At 39.0% G+C, this 17176-nt stretch overlaps 1 protein-coding gene across 1 annotated transcript in view; it reads right to left on the bottom strand.

Moving 5' to 3' along the window:
• FRK (fyn related Src family tyrosine kinase) overlaps positions 1-3906 on the bottom strand; it is a 98256-nt gene extending 94350 nt beyond the window's left edge. The window contains exon 1 of the mRNA XM_039222574.1: positions 3530-3906. Coding sequence (XP_039078505.1) covers positions 3530-3906 — 377 coding nt within the window. The remainder of the gene's footprint in view (positions 1-3529) is intronic.
• Between the last annotated feature and the right edge of the window lie 13270 nt (positions 3907-17176).

Genomic DNA, 17176 nt, shown 5'->3' on the forward strand with positions numbered 1-17176 from the left:
TGACATATTAAAGAGGAGCACAATTAAGAAAATATGTCCTAGGGGCACTTGGGTGGCTCAGTCGGTTAAGTGTCCAACTTGGGCTCAAGTCATAATCTCATGGTTCGTGGGTTCAAGCCCTGCGTCGGGCTCTGTGCTGACAGCCAGCTCAGAGCCTGGAGCCTGTTTCGGATTCTGTGTCTCCCTCTGTCTCTCTGACCCACCCCTGTTCATGCTGTCTCTCTCTCTCTCTCAGAAATAATAAAAAACATTAAAAAAATGTTTTAAAGAAAATATGTCCTAAATGGATGGAGAGAAGTTCTCTTACCTTTATACTTCAGAAAATTCTAACACTTTTATTTCATAGCATAAACTACCAACAAAATCACAAATTACAATTTTTTTTCAAAGCAGCTCATAATATGATGAATAGGAGAGGGACTGGAAATAATCTGCCTTTACATGGCAATAAGAAAAGAAGAAGCTTTTCACTCAATACTTTCACACACTTTTATACACACTTAACAATTAGACAAACAACTTTTTAAACCCCCTGTAGATAAATGATGCTATGTCTAAATTATATAATTGCTGATTATTTTGCTTTTCATCACTATATTGCATTAGTTAAACTTTTTTACAATAAAATCATGGAACTTAAAGCCATTGTTCTTGGCTCGAAGATTTACGTATAATATTCATACCATTATTTTCTGGGTAAACTTTATATCTCCAAAAACACTGTGAATCAAAAACATAAAGGGAGTCCTGAGTAATTAGACTCTCAGAGCAAGAGTTTTGAGAAATTTCATGTTGAAATGTTGAAGAAAAACACTCATCTATGAAAGAATCTAGGAATTCAAATTGAAGTGAGATAAATACAATGATTCTTCCTAGAGACAAAATAAGTCATTAAGAACAGGCTTATTATATCATTTAATGCAAGATATTCAGGAAAGGTAAAGCATTTCAAGGTTGAATAACAATCAAGTATTAAATTGATTTCTCTTTTAACAATACTATAGTTCTTTTTTTAACCTCTTTACTTCTTAGTATTTAAAAAAAAATCAAATGCTAAAACCTTGAACTGGTTTGCCTTGACACTAATAACTCCAGAAGCATTAGCATGGTTTTCTTACTATGACAAGTCAAGAATAAAGACACAAACAGATGAATACTAATATGTATCACATTAAACTAGTCTAATATTGATATAGCCCAGTATCCCCCCCAAAAAATCATTCAATTAAAAATGGGCAGAAAACATGAATAGACATTTCTCCAAAGAAGACATACAGATGGCTCACAGACACATGATAAGATGCTCAACATCATTCATCATCAGGGAACTGCAAATCAAAGCTACAATTAAATATCACCTCGCACCTATTAGAATGGTTAAAACCAAAAACACGAGAAACAAGTGTTGGCCTGGTTATAGAGAAAAAGGAACCCTCTTGCAGTGTTGGTGGAAATGCAAACAGGTGAAACCACTGTGGAAAACAGTATGGAGCTTCCTCAAATAACTAAAAATAATACTATCCTACAATCTAGTAATCATACTACTATGTACTACCCAAAAAGTACAAAAATACTAATTCAAAGGGATACATGCACCCCTTTATTTATAGCAGCATTATTTATAACAGTCAAACTATGGAAGCAGCCCAAGTATCCATCAATAAACAAATGGATAAAGATGTTATATATCTATATATATATATATGTATCTATCTATATACACACACACACATCTATATAATGAAATGTTATTTACCCATAAAAAAGAATGAAATTTTGCCATTTCTGCATGGATAGAGCTAGAGAGCATAATGTAAGTGCAATCAGTCAGAGAAAGACAAATACCATATGATCTCATTCATATGTGAGATTTAAGAAACAAAAGAGACAAGCAAAGAAAAAAGAGAGAGAGAGAAACCAAGAAGCAAACATGTAACTATAGAGAACAAACCGGTGGTCACCAGAGGGGAGGTGGATGGGAGACAGGGGCAATAGGAGATTGGGATTAAAGAGTACACTTATCATGAAGAAAAAATTAATAAATAGAATGATAAAAGCATTAGATTATGAGTTCAAGACTCTAGTATTAATATTCTAGTATTTATTTGTCTAGTATGCATATGTTGTGCTGAATTTAAAACATACATACATTTAAATGTCATATGTTACCATACCATATCCATAAATCATACAGTAGTGGAAACATAAATGCACATAAGTAAGCATTTGGTGAATAAATACACTTCCTATAGATTAGCACAGAAAATAAGAGTTCAAACAGATGATTTTCTCATTTGAGAATTGATCAATTTCACTCATTGAAAGTGTAGATTTCAGTTCATTTCTATTCAGGCATAAAATAAGACCCCTTTTTAACACATATAGGTTCCTAGTGTTGGAAAGAATCTCAAAAATTACCAAACCTCCTTCTGTATTTGTATTTGAGTTTGGAATGCAGCAATACTGCCTCAATGGCACTTCCTTGCCACTTTATTCCTTAGGCCAATAAAAGATGTTGCAGTTCTCATAAAAAATAAAAACATATAAGAAAATAAGTAAATCCTCAGTGGTTCCTCTACTAAGATAAATTCCATAAAAGAAGTCCTGGGAGACATTCCCAGTCCTGGGTTTCACTGGAACCAGGCAGTAACTAAGTTAGGGCCAGTAACAGTCCCCACTTGCTTCTCAAACCACCAAATTTCAAGTATCCATTGTCAAGACTGTGCTTTATCTACTTTATGTTAAACCACCACTAGCATAACCTACCCTCTCCTCCACTTACCAGGCCTCTACTGTGCCTGGCACTGGCATAGATGGATGGATGGATGGGTGTATATAAAATTTTCCTCTGTGGGTCCCCGTAATTCATAGGATTTTTTCCAGGTATCAGGGGAGTCTTTATCTCCTCCTCTGGGGAAATACTGCCATTGTGTATATATATATATATACATATATATATATAAACACACACACACACACACACACACAACTCAAAGAAAACTGTCTAGTCATGATTCACTGGGAAAATGTAATGAAAAATTTGCATCTTCTAAATGTTACCCTGTATGTTGGTTGGCTCTGTGTGCATCTAACAGAATGAAAAGGAACTAAAATTAGAGTTAGGGTTGGGGGTTGATGCTTCAAAAGTTTTAAAAGAGAGAGAGCTGGACTTTAGATTTGAAGGTGTGATTTATATCTATGATATACCTGCAAATGAAATGCAGTCCTCTTATTAAAGTGAGGCATATTTTACAGCCAAGGGAAAGGTAGAGTATTAGATGCACAATTTGTTTATGTGGATGAACACCCAGGGCCCATGGGTTACGTATGGAAATAGAAGTCATTTCAACAATTACCTGCCGGTTTCACTCTTAACAGCTGAGGTGTGTTTCAATTAAAAGGTTTTTGCCAGTACTTCCTCATACTTTCAGGGCAGCTCTTTGGAGATTAGGAGGTTGCAGATAAGAAGGAAAATTCATTACCCGCCCTTAGAGAGTTGAGAAATAAAGTGTGGGTTTGTACTACTCACGGCTCTGCCTGCAGGCTCCTGTCCTCGGCCACATAGTTAGACGGAATATAGCCCTGCAGCAGTTGGCCAGAGCTATCTCCCCTTTTCTCCAAGTGCCTGGCGAACCACCAGCCCTCCTGGGAAGTGTCCAGGACTTGGAGCTTGTCGCCAGCGCGGAAGCTCAGGTCCTCTGCGGTCCGAGCCTGGTAATCAAACAGAGCCACAAAGTAGTGACCGCGGCTTCTCTCGAGCTCCTGGTTCTGTGACCTGCAAGCCTCAGGGGAGCAGCGGGCCACTGGGTTCTCAATCACCACCGGCTTGTCCTTGTCGGCCTCCTTGAACAGGCATGGGAGACAGGGTTTCAAGTATGCCATGAACCTCAGACAAACGTTGCCCATGGTGCCCTGGTAGGGAGGAGGGGAGAGGGGCTTCTCCCTCTCCTTTCAGTCTCTGCAGATCCAATTTCTCTTCTTCCACCAGGCAGCTTGGAAGTCAGCACCAATTCCCCCGGCTTCGGACAGTGTGCAAAGCCCTGTTTCACAACAATGGGGCAGATGTGCCTGCGGCGAGCCCCGCTTGGGGACACTCACCTGCTTGCTTTTGTGGCCTGAGTGGCTGCCCTAGAGCAAAACTGAGCAGGAGCTGGGCAGCTGCTCAGGCAAGATGCCTTTTCTTCTGGACTGCTTAGGAATCCCACAGCAAAAATAAAATTAAAAGGGCTTTATTTAGACAAACGTCTGGGAACAGAAAAGAGTCATCTTGCTTTATGTCCCAAGGAAAAGTTAATACGAGAAAGAGGTTAAGACCAGGTAAGATCACATCTTGCCTCTTCCAGGAGCTCTCTCCCTGCTTTAAGTACGTCTCTGTGGTTTGGCCAGTCCTGACTTCCAAGGCTCTTTCCTTTTTGCTAATGGTTAACCAACCAGCTGAGGTTACTGCCTTTAACATCCTGAGCTATGAGCAGACTGAAATAATCTCTCCTTACTTCCTGGTTTCCTTTTGTCTGTGATTTAAAAGAGATTCCTGGCCTCTCTACCTCTCCCTTCCCACACCCAAGAGAGACCAGCGACCTCACGAGGGAGCCAGACTCAAAGCAGCTGCCAAAATCCATACTCCTGGACAAACAGACTAGTACAGGGAGATTTTTTTCTTGTTATGTTCCCAGCACAGATTTGTTTCCCCCACAAAGATGAGGAGGATTATTTTGCCACCATAGGGGAAATAAAAAAGGCTAATGAAAGTGCTTAGAGATTTGTTACTGGACAAATGGCAATTGGGAAAGAACCATGGAGTCCCTACCTTTTTTCATCACTATGAATAGATTTTAATAGCTTCAAAATACATTTACAGTCTGGAAAAATATGAGAGCAGCTGACTAAAATGCTGAGAACCTGAAACACTGCTTTTTCCCACAGAGACATTTGATTTCCCATCTCTCAAGTACTATTTCTGAAATACACACACACACACACACACACACACACACACACACACACTAGGGGACCAGGAGACAGAAGGAGAAGAAGGGCCATATGTGTGCTGCTGCAGGGCCTCTTTCTGTTCAACGTTGGCCTCCAGGCCTACACGAGTTCTTACTAATTTTTTTGGCAGGACCTCAGGAGCTAGTGAAATTGAGATCAGGACAGTCATCCTGACAGGCAGTGGGGTTCGCTCTACTTCTCCTTATCTGGGAAAACTGTCTTACACATGTGTGCCTTTGATCCCAAGTACAACTGGACAAAGAGTTTGGGTGGATCAACACCATGCCATTTTCACTAGGAGAGAGCACTCTCAACTCATTTATGATGTGTCACTTGTTTTCATATAAGACATTTATTTAAAAAACGTCCACTCTAGGGGTGCCTGGGTGGCCTAATGGGATAAGCGTCTGACGTGCGTTCAGGTCATGATCTCACAACTTGTGGGTTCGAGCCCCACAGCAGGCTTGTGCTGACTGACAGCTCAGAGCCTGGAGCCTGCTTTGGATTCTGTGTTTCTCTCTCTCTCTCTCTCTCTCTCTCTCTGTCAAAAATAAATAAGTAAACATTTATTTTTAAGTTTCATTCTAAAAAACAATCTTTCTAAATGTTGGCAGAGACTTGAACCTGGCTAACCTAGCCCCGGAGCAATCTCAAAATTCCTGTTATTTGCCAAATAGCAAGGCATTTTTAGTAATGGGAATAATCAAACTCAAGAAAAAGGAAAACAACAGGGAACCATGCATTCAGCCCCATCTGCTCTAACCTTGTACTAAAATCAAGCATTCATGGTGGGCAGATCACTTGTTTAGAACAAGATCTCATGTCACATTCCCAGGTTTCTCTGTCTTCAGAGTCAAAGTAGAAGTACTGTTTTAGCAGGAAAAGAAGAGCCAAAAGTTGAACCAGTTTTAGTTGTCTGTTTACCTGTGATATGAGACCTAAAATATTACTCCACATATAAAAAAAAGAAGATAAAATGGAAATTACATAATATTGAGAAGCCCTAAGAATATTTGGTTTCAAACACAACATTAATTGTAAAAGTGCAGGATTCTATTAATGCCCTTAAAAAGAAGCATAGGATTCTACAGCCTTTCCAGACACACCCACATGATCTACAAATAAAATGAGATTTGGAAACTAGTAGAGAGAGGTATTTAAAACCAATTTGTAAGTGGCATTCGAGACTTCGAAAATGTGAAGTTTTTAAATTAGAATATTCCTCCGTTATGGTTATGACAGGGAAAAAGACATTCTTGAAGACAAAGTGGCAGACTTGCGCACACAGTCGCTGAGCTAATGAATGAAACGGAAAGAACGGCTGACCATCCAAAGCTGTCAGGTGAACGATGGTCTGAGAAAGCTGAGCCTCTCGGGGTGGGGAGAGAAATGGTTTCCTTGTGTAGACAAAACCAGAACTCTGCAGTTCCCCAAGCGTAAAGCCCTGAAGTCATCTTCTACTTTCCCCTGGTTTCTCTAAGCTAATCAATCGCCAAATTCTGCTCAGTCTTCCTTTTCATTTAGTCCACAGACTTTGTTTTTTATTCCTCCTGAATGACAGCTGAGTAGTGGACCAAAAAATAAAAATAATAGTAATAAAATATTCCTCACTAGATTATTCCAAAGGTATCCTAAGCAGTGTCCCTTCCTCCAGCTTGTCCTCTACCTCTGACTCACCTTGCTTACAACTCCCAGAGCAATTTTTACAACAGTAATAATGCTGGAGGTGCTATGTGTGCTAGGAAAGAGCAGCTCTCAGGTTTAGAGGACTCTCTATGTGCCAGGCACTGTGCTGAGAATCTTACAAACGGTATTCATTTAATTCTCAGAAAATAAAAATAATAATACCTATGAGGAAGGTAGTTTTGTTGTTGCTGTGGGAGTGGTGATGGTTGTTTCTCAATTTCAAAGAAGAAACTGAGGCTTAGAGAGGTTAAGTAACTTTCCCAAGCTCACATAGCCATCAAGTGACTGCACCATTAGTAACATCCTGGTCTCAATTTGTCTCCAAACCCTGAGATTGTAACTTTTCAGTTTTGATGACTCTAAAAAGAAGCTAATGTCATTCTTCTGTGTAAAATCTTTCAGGACCCTCCAATGTGTTTGGAATAAAGTCTAAATTCTTTAGCAGGACTCATATGGCCTTGTTAACTTCTCCAACTTCGTGGCCCTTCGCTGTTGCACTCAAACCCTGTGATGCAGGTTCCCCAAGCAACTAGCTCCTGAAGCCCTCTTTCCTGCACCTTTATTTCCCCCCTTTCCCTGCTCCCTCACCCCCAGCATGATTTCCTTGTGATTTTCCCAGACTGGATTCCATTGATACCTTCTCAGCCACAATAGAATAGTGTCCCCTACTCTGTGTACCCCTAAAACCTGACACACACTTCTATTTGGTCAACTGTTAAATTCCACTTGGTTCTCTTTTGTGCTTTCCCCATGAGAATCAGATTTCCTTCTCTGAATCTTCAGTGCCTTGTACACCATCCAGTATGTACACAGTAAATACTCCACAAGTATTTGAGAAAGGAAGCAAAAGAGAGAGAGAGAGAGAAAGAGAGAAAGAAAGAGAGAAAGAAAGAAAGAAAGAAAGAAAGAAAGAAAGAAAGAAAGAAAGAAAGAAAGAAAGAAACGAAGGAAGAAAGAAAGAAAGAAGAAAGAAAGAAAGGAGAAAGGGAAGGAAGGAGGGAGGGAAAGAAAGAAGAAAACAAAAGGAAGGAAGAAAAGAAGGGAGGGTGGGAGGAAAGAAGGAAGAGAAAGAAAGAAAAGAAAAAAGAGAGAAAGGAAGAAAGAAACCTCACCGCAGTGAGAACACCACCATTCAAGTATTCACAATTGAGAGCAAGAATTTCTTAGTGTGAGCAGGGCTGGGAACCCAGAGGAGAGTGTGACTTTCTGTCCTTTAACTCTATTCTTCTTTCCTCTCTTATAGTTTCCTGCATGTCAGGCTCCTTAGCCAGCCTCCTAGACCAGTTTTCTTTCCTTCAGGCAATCTCCCTCCCATCCTTGGAACAAAATGCCACCATGTGAGTCTCCTGCACAGTAACCTCCATCAGATCTCCACTGCCTGGAGGATATGACTTGGAATTTTAGGCTAAAGAATTTGTATTTTGCCTTATTTCTTTCATAATTTTATTATGTGCCCTGTCCACACCCTCCTTCCATGATGGCCTTCCTGTAGCCCTCCTACTCAGCCAGATTGCTTGACTCTCTGTCTCCTAACATGCATTGTCCATTCCCACCTCTTCCCACCACCTGTGTCATTCATCTGCTTAATATTCCTTCCTCTCCCAACAGACTCCTACCTGTATTTTGAGATCTTAATAAAAATCCCACACCTCCTCTAGCCCTTCTTTGGCGCTTTCTGCCAAAATAAGTTTTCCTCCCTCAAGTTTTTCTAGCTTATGCAACCCCCACACCCAGCACCCATACAACGTGAAATGAATTTAACCATGCTCCTGTATCTTATTTGCTGAACACTGCAACAGAAAAATCCCACAGCTCTTCAGTTTTATACCAGGAGAAATTAATGATCTCCAACTCCTGCTAAGCCCTTAGCACTACTCAACATTCTTTTATATGCTAGTCTGGTCAGCTGCTGTTCCCTTCATTTTCTCCTAAAACGACTGCAAATTGTCCACCGTTCTTCTCGGGGTCTCTGTGGAAACCCTCTTTCTCTGTGATGACCTTGCTGCAGACATTCACAGAAATCCCCAAGCTATTCAGCATTAACCAATTCAATTTCCTTTTCTTGCATAAAAAAATGTATCTACATCTGTAAATCCTCGTACTTTCTTTCCTCCTCGGGCAAAAGCTTCTACTTCCTCACTCAATATCCAGTTTCTTTTTCCTTGCTAACAGAGTCTTATAGAAGCAAAATCTGGAGACTACATTTCTCAGCCCTCCTCCCAAAAAGGAGTGGCCAGTAAAAAAGTAAGCTGAAGTCCCCAAGTGGGGTTTCAGGAAAGTGCCTTAAAGAAGTCAGACTTAGCTGGAATGTCAATTCCTCTCCCCTTTCCTCTCTTTGGTTTCTGTTTGCTGGAACTGAGATGAGATGGCTGAGCCTCCAGGAGACATCTTGGACCATAAGGTGACCTTAAAAATGCAAAGAGCAAAACAATAAACCAAACTTGTATCTTAGGAGTACCTACCTTCAGATCTGTTTGCAATATGGGAGACAAATTATGTTATCTATGTAAGAGATAATTATTTTGACTTTTTATTATATGTACCTAAGACTTATTCTAACCAATATGCTTTCAGTAACAGAAAAGATGGTTAAATCTCATGTCCTGTGCTCTTGATATTATTCCTTTTTATGATCTGATCCATCAATTAGCTCTCCCCTTGACTTTCTTGGTAGTTGCCTTCCTCAGAGCCTATAATCAAGCTTAAGCCTCTAAAGCATTAAAAAGAAAAGAACAAAAGAAAAAAAAGAAAGGAGAAAGAAGAAAACAACTGTTCAATCCTTTCTCCCACTGTAGGTACCACCCTGCCTCTCTCGTTCTTTCTCCAGCCACGTTTCTCAGAGAATGTTCCCTCTTTCCCATGTTTCTCTTCCTTTCTCACTCAGACTGCAATATGGCTTCACTTCATGCCACATCACTCAACTTGGTCCACTTGATGTCACCGATATCTTGCCATTTGCCAAATCAAATCATTCCTTTTCCATCCTCATTCCATTTGACCACTCTTCACTGACAGGGATTGTTGTTTTAAGCCTCTTACAATGCTGTCTTCTTGATTTTCTTTTTAATCTGATCATTCTTTTCAGTAACTTGCTGTTTGGTCTTCCTCCACCTGTCTCTCAGAATGAATGTTAACTGGGGACCTTGGCTAGACATCTTCACTGGGAATACACACCACTGCATGGCCTTGCCCTTTGCATCTATGGCTCCAATTGCTGATAACTCTCAAACCTCCACCTCCATCCCAACCTGATCTGTTGAGATACCAAACTATATAATTATGGTCAATACAGAGTGCAAAGGCATTCAATTTCAAATTAAACAGATCCAAAATAATAACATTCTTTATGATTCTCTCATAACCTTCTATGTTTATATATTCTCGTCTCAATCAAATTCACGGCAAATTAGAACCTTAAGAAGCACCCTAAACCCCTCTTTTCTCCTTACCCCCATAGCTGATCAATGAACAAATCCTAAGAATTCAAACTGTTTAGCATCTGCTCTCATTATCTACTTCTTCTCTACCCCGCTGATACTGCCTTAACTCAACACGTTTGGCTCTTTCTGACTCTCTAATAATCTTCTTCTTTCCAGTTCCGAGCTTCCTCAACCATCCTCCAATCTGTAGGAAGAGTGTTGCACCCTTTTAAAAATGCTTTGATGAAGAGAAGAATAAAGTAGGAGTAATCAGTCTACCTGGTATCCAACATATTACAGAGCTACAGTAATCAGGACTATGGAGAATCGTCAGAAGAACAGACACACAGATCAGTGAAACAGAACAGAGAACTCAGAAAGAGACCCACACAAATATGCCCAACTGATTTTGGACAAAGATGGACAAGCAATTCAATTGAGGAAAGGTAGTTTTTTCAAGATGGTGCTGGACCAATTGGACATGCACAAACAAAAACAAATCAACTTCGATCTAAGTCTTATATCTTATACAAAAATTAACTCAAAATATAGCATGAACTTGAATATAAATTGTACAACTGTAAAACTTTTAGAAAAAACATATAAGAGAAAATCTTCAGGATCTAGGGATATATAAATCTTCTTAGACTTAACCGAAAGTACAATCCATAAAAGGCAAAGTCACACATTGGACTTTACCAAAAGAAAAATTTTTGTTCTCAAAGGACCCTGTTAAGAGGAGGAAAATATAAGCTAGAGACTGAGAAAAGGTATATAAAATATTTGCAAATCACGTATCTGACAGAAAACTAATATCTAGAATATACAAAGAACTCCTCAAATTTAACAGTAATAAAACAAACAATCCAATTTGAAAATGGGTGCAAGATATGAACAGACATTTAACCAAAGAAAATATACAGCTGGAAAATAAGCACACAAAAAGATGTTCAACATCAGCCATCAGAAAAGGCAAATTAAAAACATAATGAGATTATCACTAAACACCTATCAGAATGGCTAAAATAAAAAATAAGACAACACCAAATGAGGATGGTAAGGATGAAGAGAAACTAGATCACTCACACTCTGCTGGTAGAAATGTAAAATGGTACAGTCACTCTGGATAACAGCTTGTTAGTGTCTTATAAAACTAAACATATAACTATGGTATGAAATAGCTGTTATACAACTAGACATTTATCCCTGAGAAATGAAAATTCATGTTCATACAAAAACTTGTACACAAATGCTTTTAGCAGCTTTATTCTTAACAGCTCCAGACTGGAAACATCCAGCTGTCATTCAGTGGGTGAATGGTTAAACAAATAGGACTACATACATACTGTGGAATACTATTCAGCAATTAAATGGGCAAACTACCGATATCCATGGCAACCTGGATCATGTGCAGGAAGTTATGTTAAGTGAAAAAAGCTGATCTCAAAAGGCTACCAATTGTATGAGTCCATTTATGTAACAACATAAGACATCTTGAAATGACAAAATTATAAAAATGGAGATTCCATTAGTGGTTGGCAGAGGTGAAGGAGCAGATGGAAGTGAGAAGGGGGTGGATAGGACTATAAAGGACAACAGGAGGATTCTCATGATGATGGAAATGTTCTGTGTCTTGGTTGTATCTATGCTAATATTGGAGTTGGGATACAGCACTGTGGTTTTGTAAGATGTCATCACTGAGGGAAGGAAGGTAAAGGACCCACAAGATCTCTATTATTTCTATCAAACACAAATCTACAATTATGTCAAAACTAAAGCTTAATTTAGGGGTACCTGGGTGGCTCAGTCTATTAAGCGTCCAACTCTTGGTTTTGGCTCAGGTTATGATCTCATGGTTTCGTAGGTTCAAGCCTTGCAACAGGCTCCAGAGCCTGCTTGGTATTCTCTCTCTCACCGTCTCTCTGTCCATTCCCCATTCATGCTGTTTCTGTCCCCCTCAAAATAAATAAGTAAACTATAAAAAATAAAAATAAATAAAAGCTTAATTTAAAAAATACTTAATTTTTAAAAAGGCTACTCATGCCTTGAGGATAAAGGCTATATTTTTCAAGAAATGGAGGGCCCAACATTGCCTCACTCTTGCCTAACTCATTCTATTCCACTCTATATAACTCGGAGTTCTTAGCAAACCAACTCTAGGTAAGTTATGCTGAAAAAGGACCTACTGAAATAATTCAAGTGGTTCTGAGTCCATAGTAAAGTTGAAGGACAAGACTTGTGAAAGCCAGAGAAATAAAGCTGTGTGGCTATGCCCAGAGTCTGGCCACAAGGACATCAGGTCAGTGAGGGACTACTGCCATTAAGGATACTGGGCACTGCCACTGGCTTCACACTGTCAGCTCCACCACCCCTGGATACTAGATGACACTGTCCCCTCCAAGGGGTCTCACCCCAACTCTGGTTGTTAAGGTTCAGAGAGACCTTTCAAAATGGTAGATGGGGAGGCGCCTGGATGGCTCAGTTGGTTAAGTGTCCAACTTCGACTCAGGTCATGATCTCCGGTTCGTGAGTTCGAGCCCCATGTCGGGTTCTGTGTTGAACGCTTGTTCAGAGCTTGGAGCCTGCTTTGGTTTCTGTGTCTCCTTCTCTCTATGCCCCTCCCCCACTCATACTCTGTCTCACTCTGTCTCTCAAAAATAAATAAATGTAAAAAAATAAAATTTAAAAAAAGGAAGTTGGGACTTTGCCTCCCCAACTCATATGGTGGAAGATTCTCCACACATAGAAGAGAGACATCCTAGAAAGCCATGAAAAATTAAAATTAAAATCTTAACCCCATATAGTTTTCTTCCAAACTCTTGCTGTGGGCTCATATAGGTCTTAAAGTCCCCAAATGTGCCTTGCTTCATCACACAGGTTAGCCTTTGTCCAATCCTCCTTTTTTGCCTGGTATGCCTTCCCCTAGTTCCTCTCCTTTTTTTGTGCCCTACTGTCTTCCAACTTATTTGCCAGATAAATATAGGTAGTTGTATAAGAGTCAGAGAAAGTGTCTCCCTCCTTAATTCTTTCCTGACCAGTTTTTTTAAACAGAATTGACTACTTCCTCATTCATGTCCCCCACCAGATGGGATAACCATTTCTACATTTAGCTCATATCTGTCTCACCCATAGATTCTAACACACTTGTTGTTGCCTTCAGTTGTTTCCAATACCAACACAGTGCCTAACATCTAATAGGTACTCAATAATGCATGCTGAGAGCGAACATCATTCATCTAAAACACAGATTGTAATATCTTAAGTCATTTAATATGTGTAATTTTGTTGTTTCCCCCAAGCACATGTTCTGACCTTGAAGATAAGTGTGTGTCTCACTTTTCTTAGCATTTCAATCTAGAAAGCCATGCTATGAGCAGAGGACCTCCCGACTTCCACTGTTGCTCTGCCACAATCTACTCTCCAAATGACAGCCAAAATCATCTTTAAAAGGATAACTCAGGGGTGCCTGGCTAGTTCAGCCAGAGAGCATGCAACCCTTGACCTCAGGGTTGTGAGTTTGAGTTCCATATTGGGTGCAGAGATTACTTACATAAATAAATAAACTTAAATATATATGTATAATAAATAAACTTAAATATATATATAAATATATATATATATATATATATATATATATGTCAGCTTTGTGTTTTTCAATAACTTCCTATTCACTGGAAATAAACTCCAAACTCTATTATCTTTAGGACAATGGTCTGCCGGCCTGTCTCCTGCCTACACCTTCCAACATCATCTCCCCTTTCTCCTTCCTTGGCTCTTTGTGGTCCAGCCAGAGTGGCCATATTTCTGTTCACTGAGGCAACAGCCAAGGCCTTTTTCTGCCCAGTGACCTTTTACTCACCATTCTCCCAGCCAGGAACATTCTTGTTCAGACCCTTCATGCAAATCTACCTTTTAGTTCTTAGCCTAGATAATATAGCCTCAAAGAGGTTACCCCTAACCACTGAACCCAGCTTCTCTTTTAGAGTGTGCTATTGGTTGAATTGTGTCTCTTCAAAGAGGTATAATGAAGTCTTACTTCCCAATAGGTCACAATATGACCTCATTTGGAAATAAGATCTTCTTGGCAACACTCAGGCTCTTCCTTTGGCTCAAATATAGCCTGGTACCCTGGGATCTTTGATATGTTTGATCTTAGTCTTCATCAGCCTCCCATTTAGTCATCTTCAGTGGGACCAGACACTAATCTGACACAGGGTAAAACAAGAATCTGTTAGAATAAACTAAAGAATATGAAATAGGTTGTGGAGAACTCACTTTATATATGAAGAAAATGAAGAGGAGGAGGAGGAGGAAGGTATAGCGTTAATATCTAAAGCACATGGTGACAACTTAATTGTAAATTTATCCCAGTTTTCTCAGCCAAAGAGTAGAATGTTCAGATTAGAGACAGAGTACCATACCTATTTGCCTTGAAATCTAAGAGTAAAGGGGTGATTATTATTAGAAGCCAAAATGGACTAAAAAAAAAAAAAGAGAATGCCAAAACCTTAATTTCTTTTCTCGTATAGAACTACTATTATAAGGAAAAATTTTCACTTGCAGCAGCATTTAGGAGATATCAAAGCAAATGCTGTATTTAATTTTATTGCAAGTGGTGGTCACCAGCTAAAACTGTTGAAGGCCCTGAACTGTAAGCAGTGCAGCACGCCGTACATAACTGAGGCATCTTTCCTGACCAGTGACAATGGACTACCTTAAGCATCAGCCAGCACTGAACACTGGGCTCATTCTGTTCTTTCTAGAAGGTGTGTTTTCCATTTTATTTTTTTTTTAATGTTTTATTTATTTCTAGGAGAGAGAGAGACAGCGTGAGCAGGGGAGGGTCAGAGAGAGAGGGAGACACAGACTCTGAAACAGGCTCCAGGCTCTGAGCTGGCAGTCAGCACAGAGCCTGACGCGGGGCTCGAACCCACGAACCGCGAGATCATGACCTAAGCAAAAGTCGGACGCTTAACCGACTAAACCACCCAGGCGCCCGGTGTTTTCCATTTTAAAGAGCATAACCAGGAAACCCTATTTCTCACAGTTCAGAAACCATGACTTTCCCCTTCAATGAACAACTCAGGTGAATTTCTTTACTGGTAGGAGTTCCCTTGCTTGCAAGAAAATTAACTCAGCTTTGGAAAAGGAAAAATAAAACCTCTTTAAAGCTCTTTGTTTTATTCTTTGGCACTATAAAAGACATGAAATGGGTATTGTATATCTAGATTTCAATAAGATATGGGAAAAAATATTCTAAAGAGATCTGCAAAGGGGATTAGATAAAGAACTTGCTTTCCAAAAGAACTGAATATTCTTAAATACACAATCTCCTAGGAGCAGCTGATAAGCCTTTTCTAAAATGGAGATAGGTATCCATGGTTTACCCAGGTGGTTTGTCCTTGCCTGATACTTCATTAATCTAAGTTCTCATCTATCCAGCAGCAAAATTATTGTAGCAAAGACACAGCTTCAAGATATTGCAGGTTCAGATGCAGACCACCACAATAAAGCAATTATTGCAATTAAGCAAGTCAAATTATTTTTTTGATTTCCCAGTGCATACAAAAGCTACATTTACACTATACTGAACTCCATTAAGTGTGCAAGAACATTATTTCTAGTGGTGCCTGGGTGGCTCAGTCGGCTGGGTGTCCGACTTCAGTTCAGGTCATGATTTCACAGTTCGTGGGTTTGAGCCCCACATCGGGTTCTGTGCTGACAGCTCAGAGCCTGGAGCCTGTTTCAGATTCTGGGTCTCCCTCTCTCTCTGCCCCTCCTGGCTTGCACTCAGTCTCTCTCTGTCTCAAAAATAAATAAACATTAAAAAAAAACCTTTTTAATAAAAAGGAACATCATCTCAAAAAAGAACAACATAATTTGAAAACTTTATTGCTAAAAAATGCTAACCATTACCTCAGCTTTCAGCAAGTCATAATCACTGATCACAGATCACCATAACAAATATAATAATAATTAAAACATTTGAAATATTGCAAGAATTACTAAGATGTGATACAGAGACACAAAATCAGCAAAAGCTATCAGAAAAATGGTGTTGATAGACTTGCTTAATGCAGAGGTGTCACAGACCTTCAATTAAAAGAAAAAGCATAATATCTGCAAAGCACAATAAAGCAAAGCACAATAAAATGCCTGTATCTGCAAAATTTTAATAACATTAATAAAATCCTAAACCAGAGTTGGGGGAGAATATTGTCATATGTGCAATCAGCATTTTCCAAATAAAAAAAAAAAAAGATATGCAATAGGTTGTAACATTTTTAAAAATTTTTTAAATTTTATTTTAGAGAGACAGTGTGAGCAGGGTCGAGGGATAGCGGCAGGGAAAGAGAGAGAGAGAGGGAGAGAGAAAGAAAGAGAGGGAGAGAGAATTTTAAGCATGCTTCATGCTCAGCACAAAGCCCGACATAGGGCTTGATCCCACAACCCTAGGATCATGACTTGAGCCGAAATCAAGAGTTGGATGCTCAAATGAGAGCCACCCAGGCGCCCCCAAGATTGTAAAAATTTTAATCATTACCAAAAACAACAAATGTACTGGCTTGACTTCTAACTTATACATACATGATTTTATATAGAAACAAAAAAATTCTTATAATAAACTTCCCAGATTTAGAATTTTCCAATGTTCATGCCAAGTAATTGGGCAGAACTTCAAGAATTTCCTCTTCATCTGGGCTTTTTTTTTTAATTTTTATTTTGGTCTCTTGATAAATAAGTGGTATAGTTTGCATTTTTTTATATTGGGCTATCTCTAAATAACCACAATCACATTACTGTTCACATTAGTGATTATTGCTTAATTGTCATTTTTTTAAGCATTTATTTTTTAAGCATTTATTTTCACTTGTTTCTTAATTTAAAAAAATCTACTATCCCCATAAATTCCTACTATTTAAAGGCAAGGTTAAAGAAATATTTTGGTTAACTTCAAACAAAAACCTCCAATAAATTTTCAAAAATAATGAAAGACTCTTTAGTAAAGTTAGTTACTTTTTTTCAAATACTTGGCATTTTAACAACTAAGCTCATAACAATTATGTTTTAGCAATGTTTAT

This window comes from Hyaena hyaena, unplaced genomic scaffold, assembly GCF_003009895.1.
Source record: "Hyaena hyaena isolate Hyena2069 unplaced genomic scaffold, ASM300989v1 scaffold_1159, whole genome shotgun sequence".
In the NCBI taxonomy this organism is placed as follows: domain Eukaryota; kingdom Metazoa; phylum Chordata; class Mammalia; order Carnivora; family Hyaenidae; genus Hyaena; species Hyaena hyaena.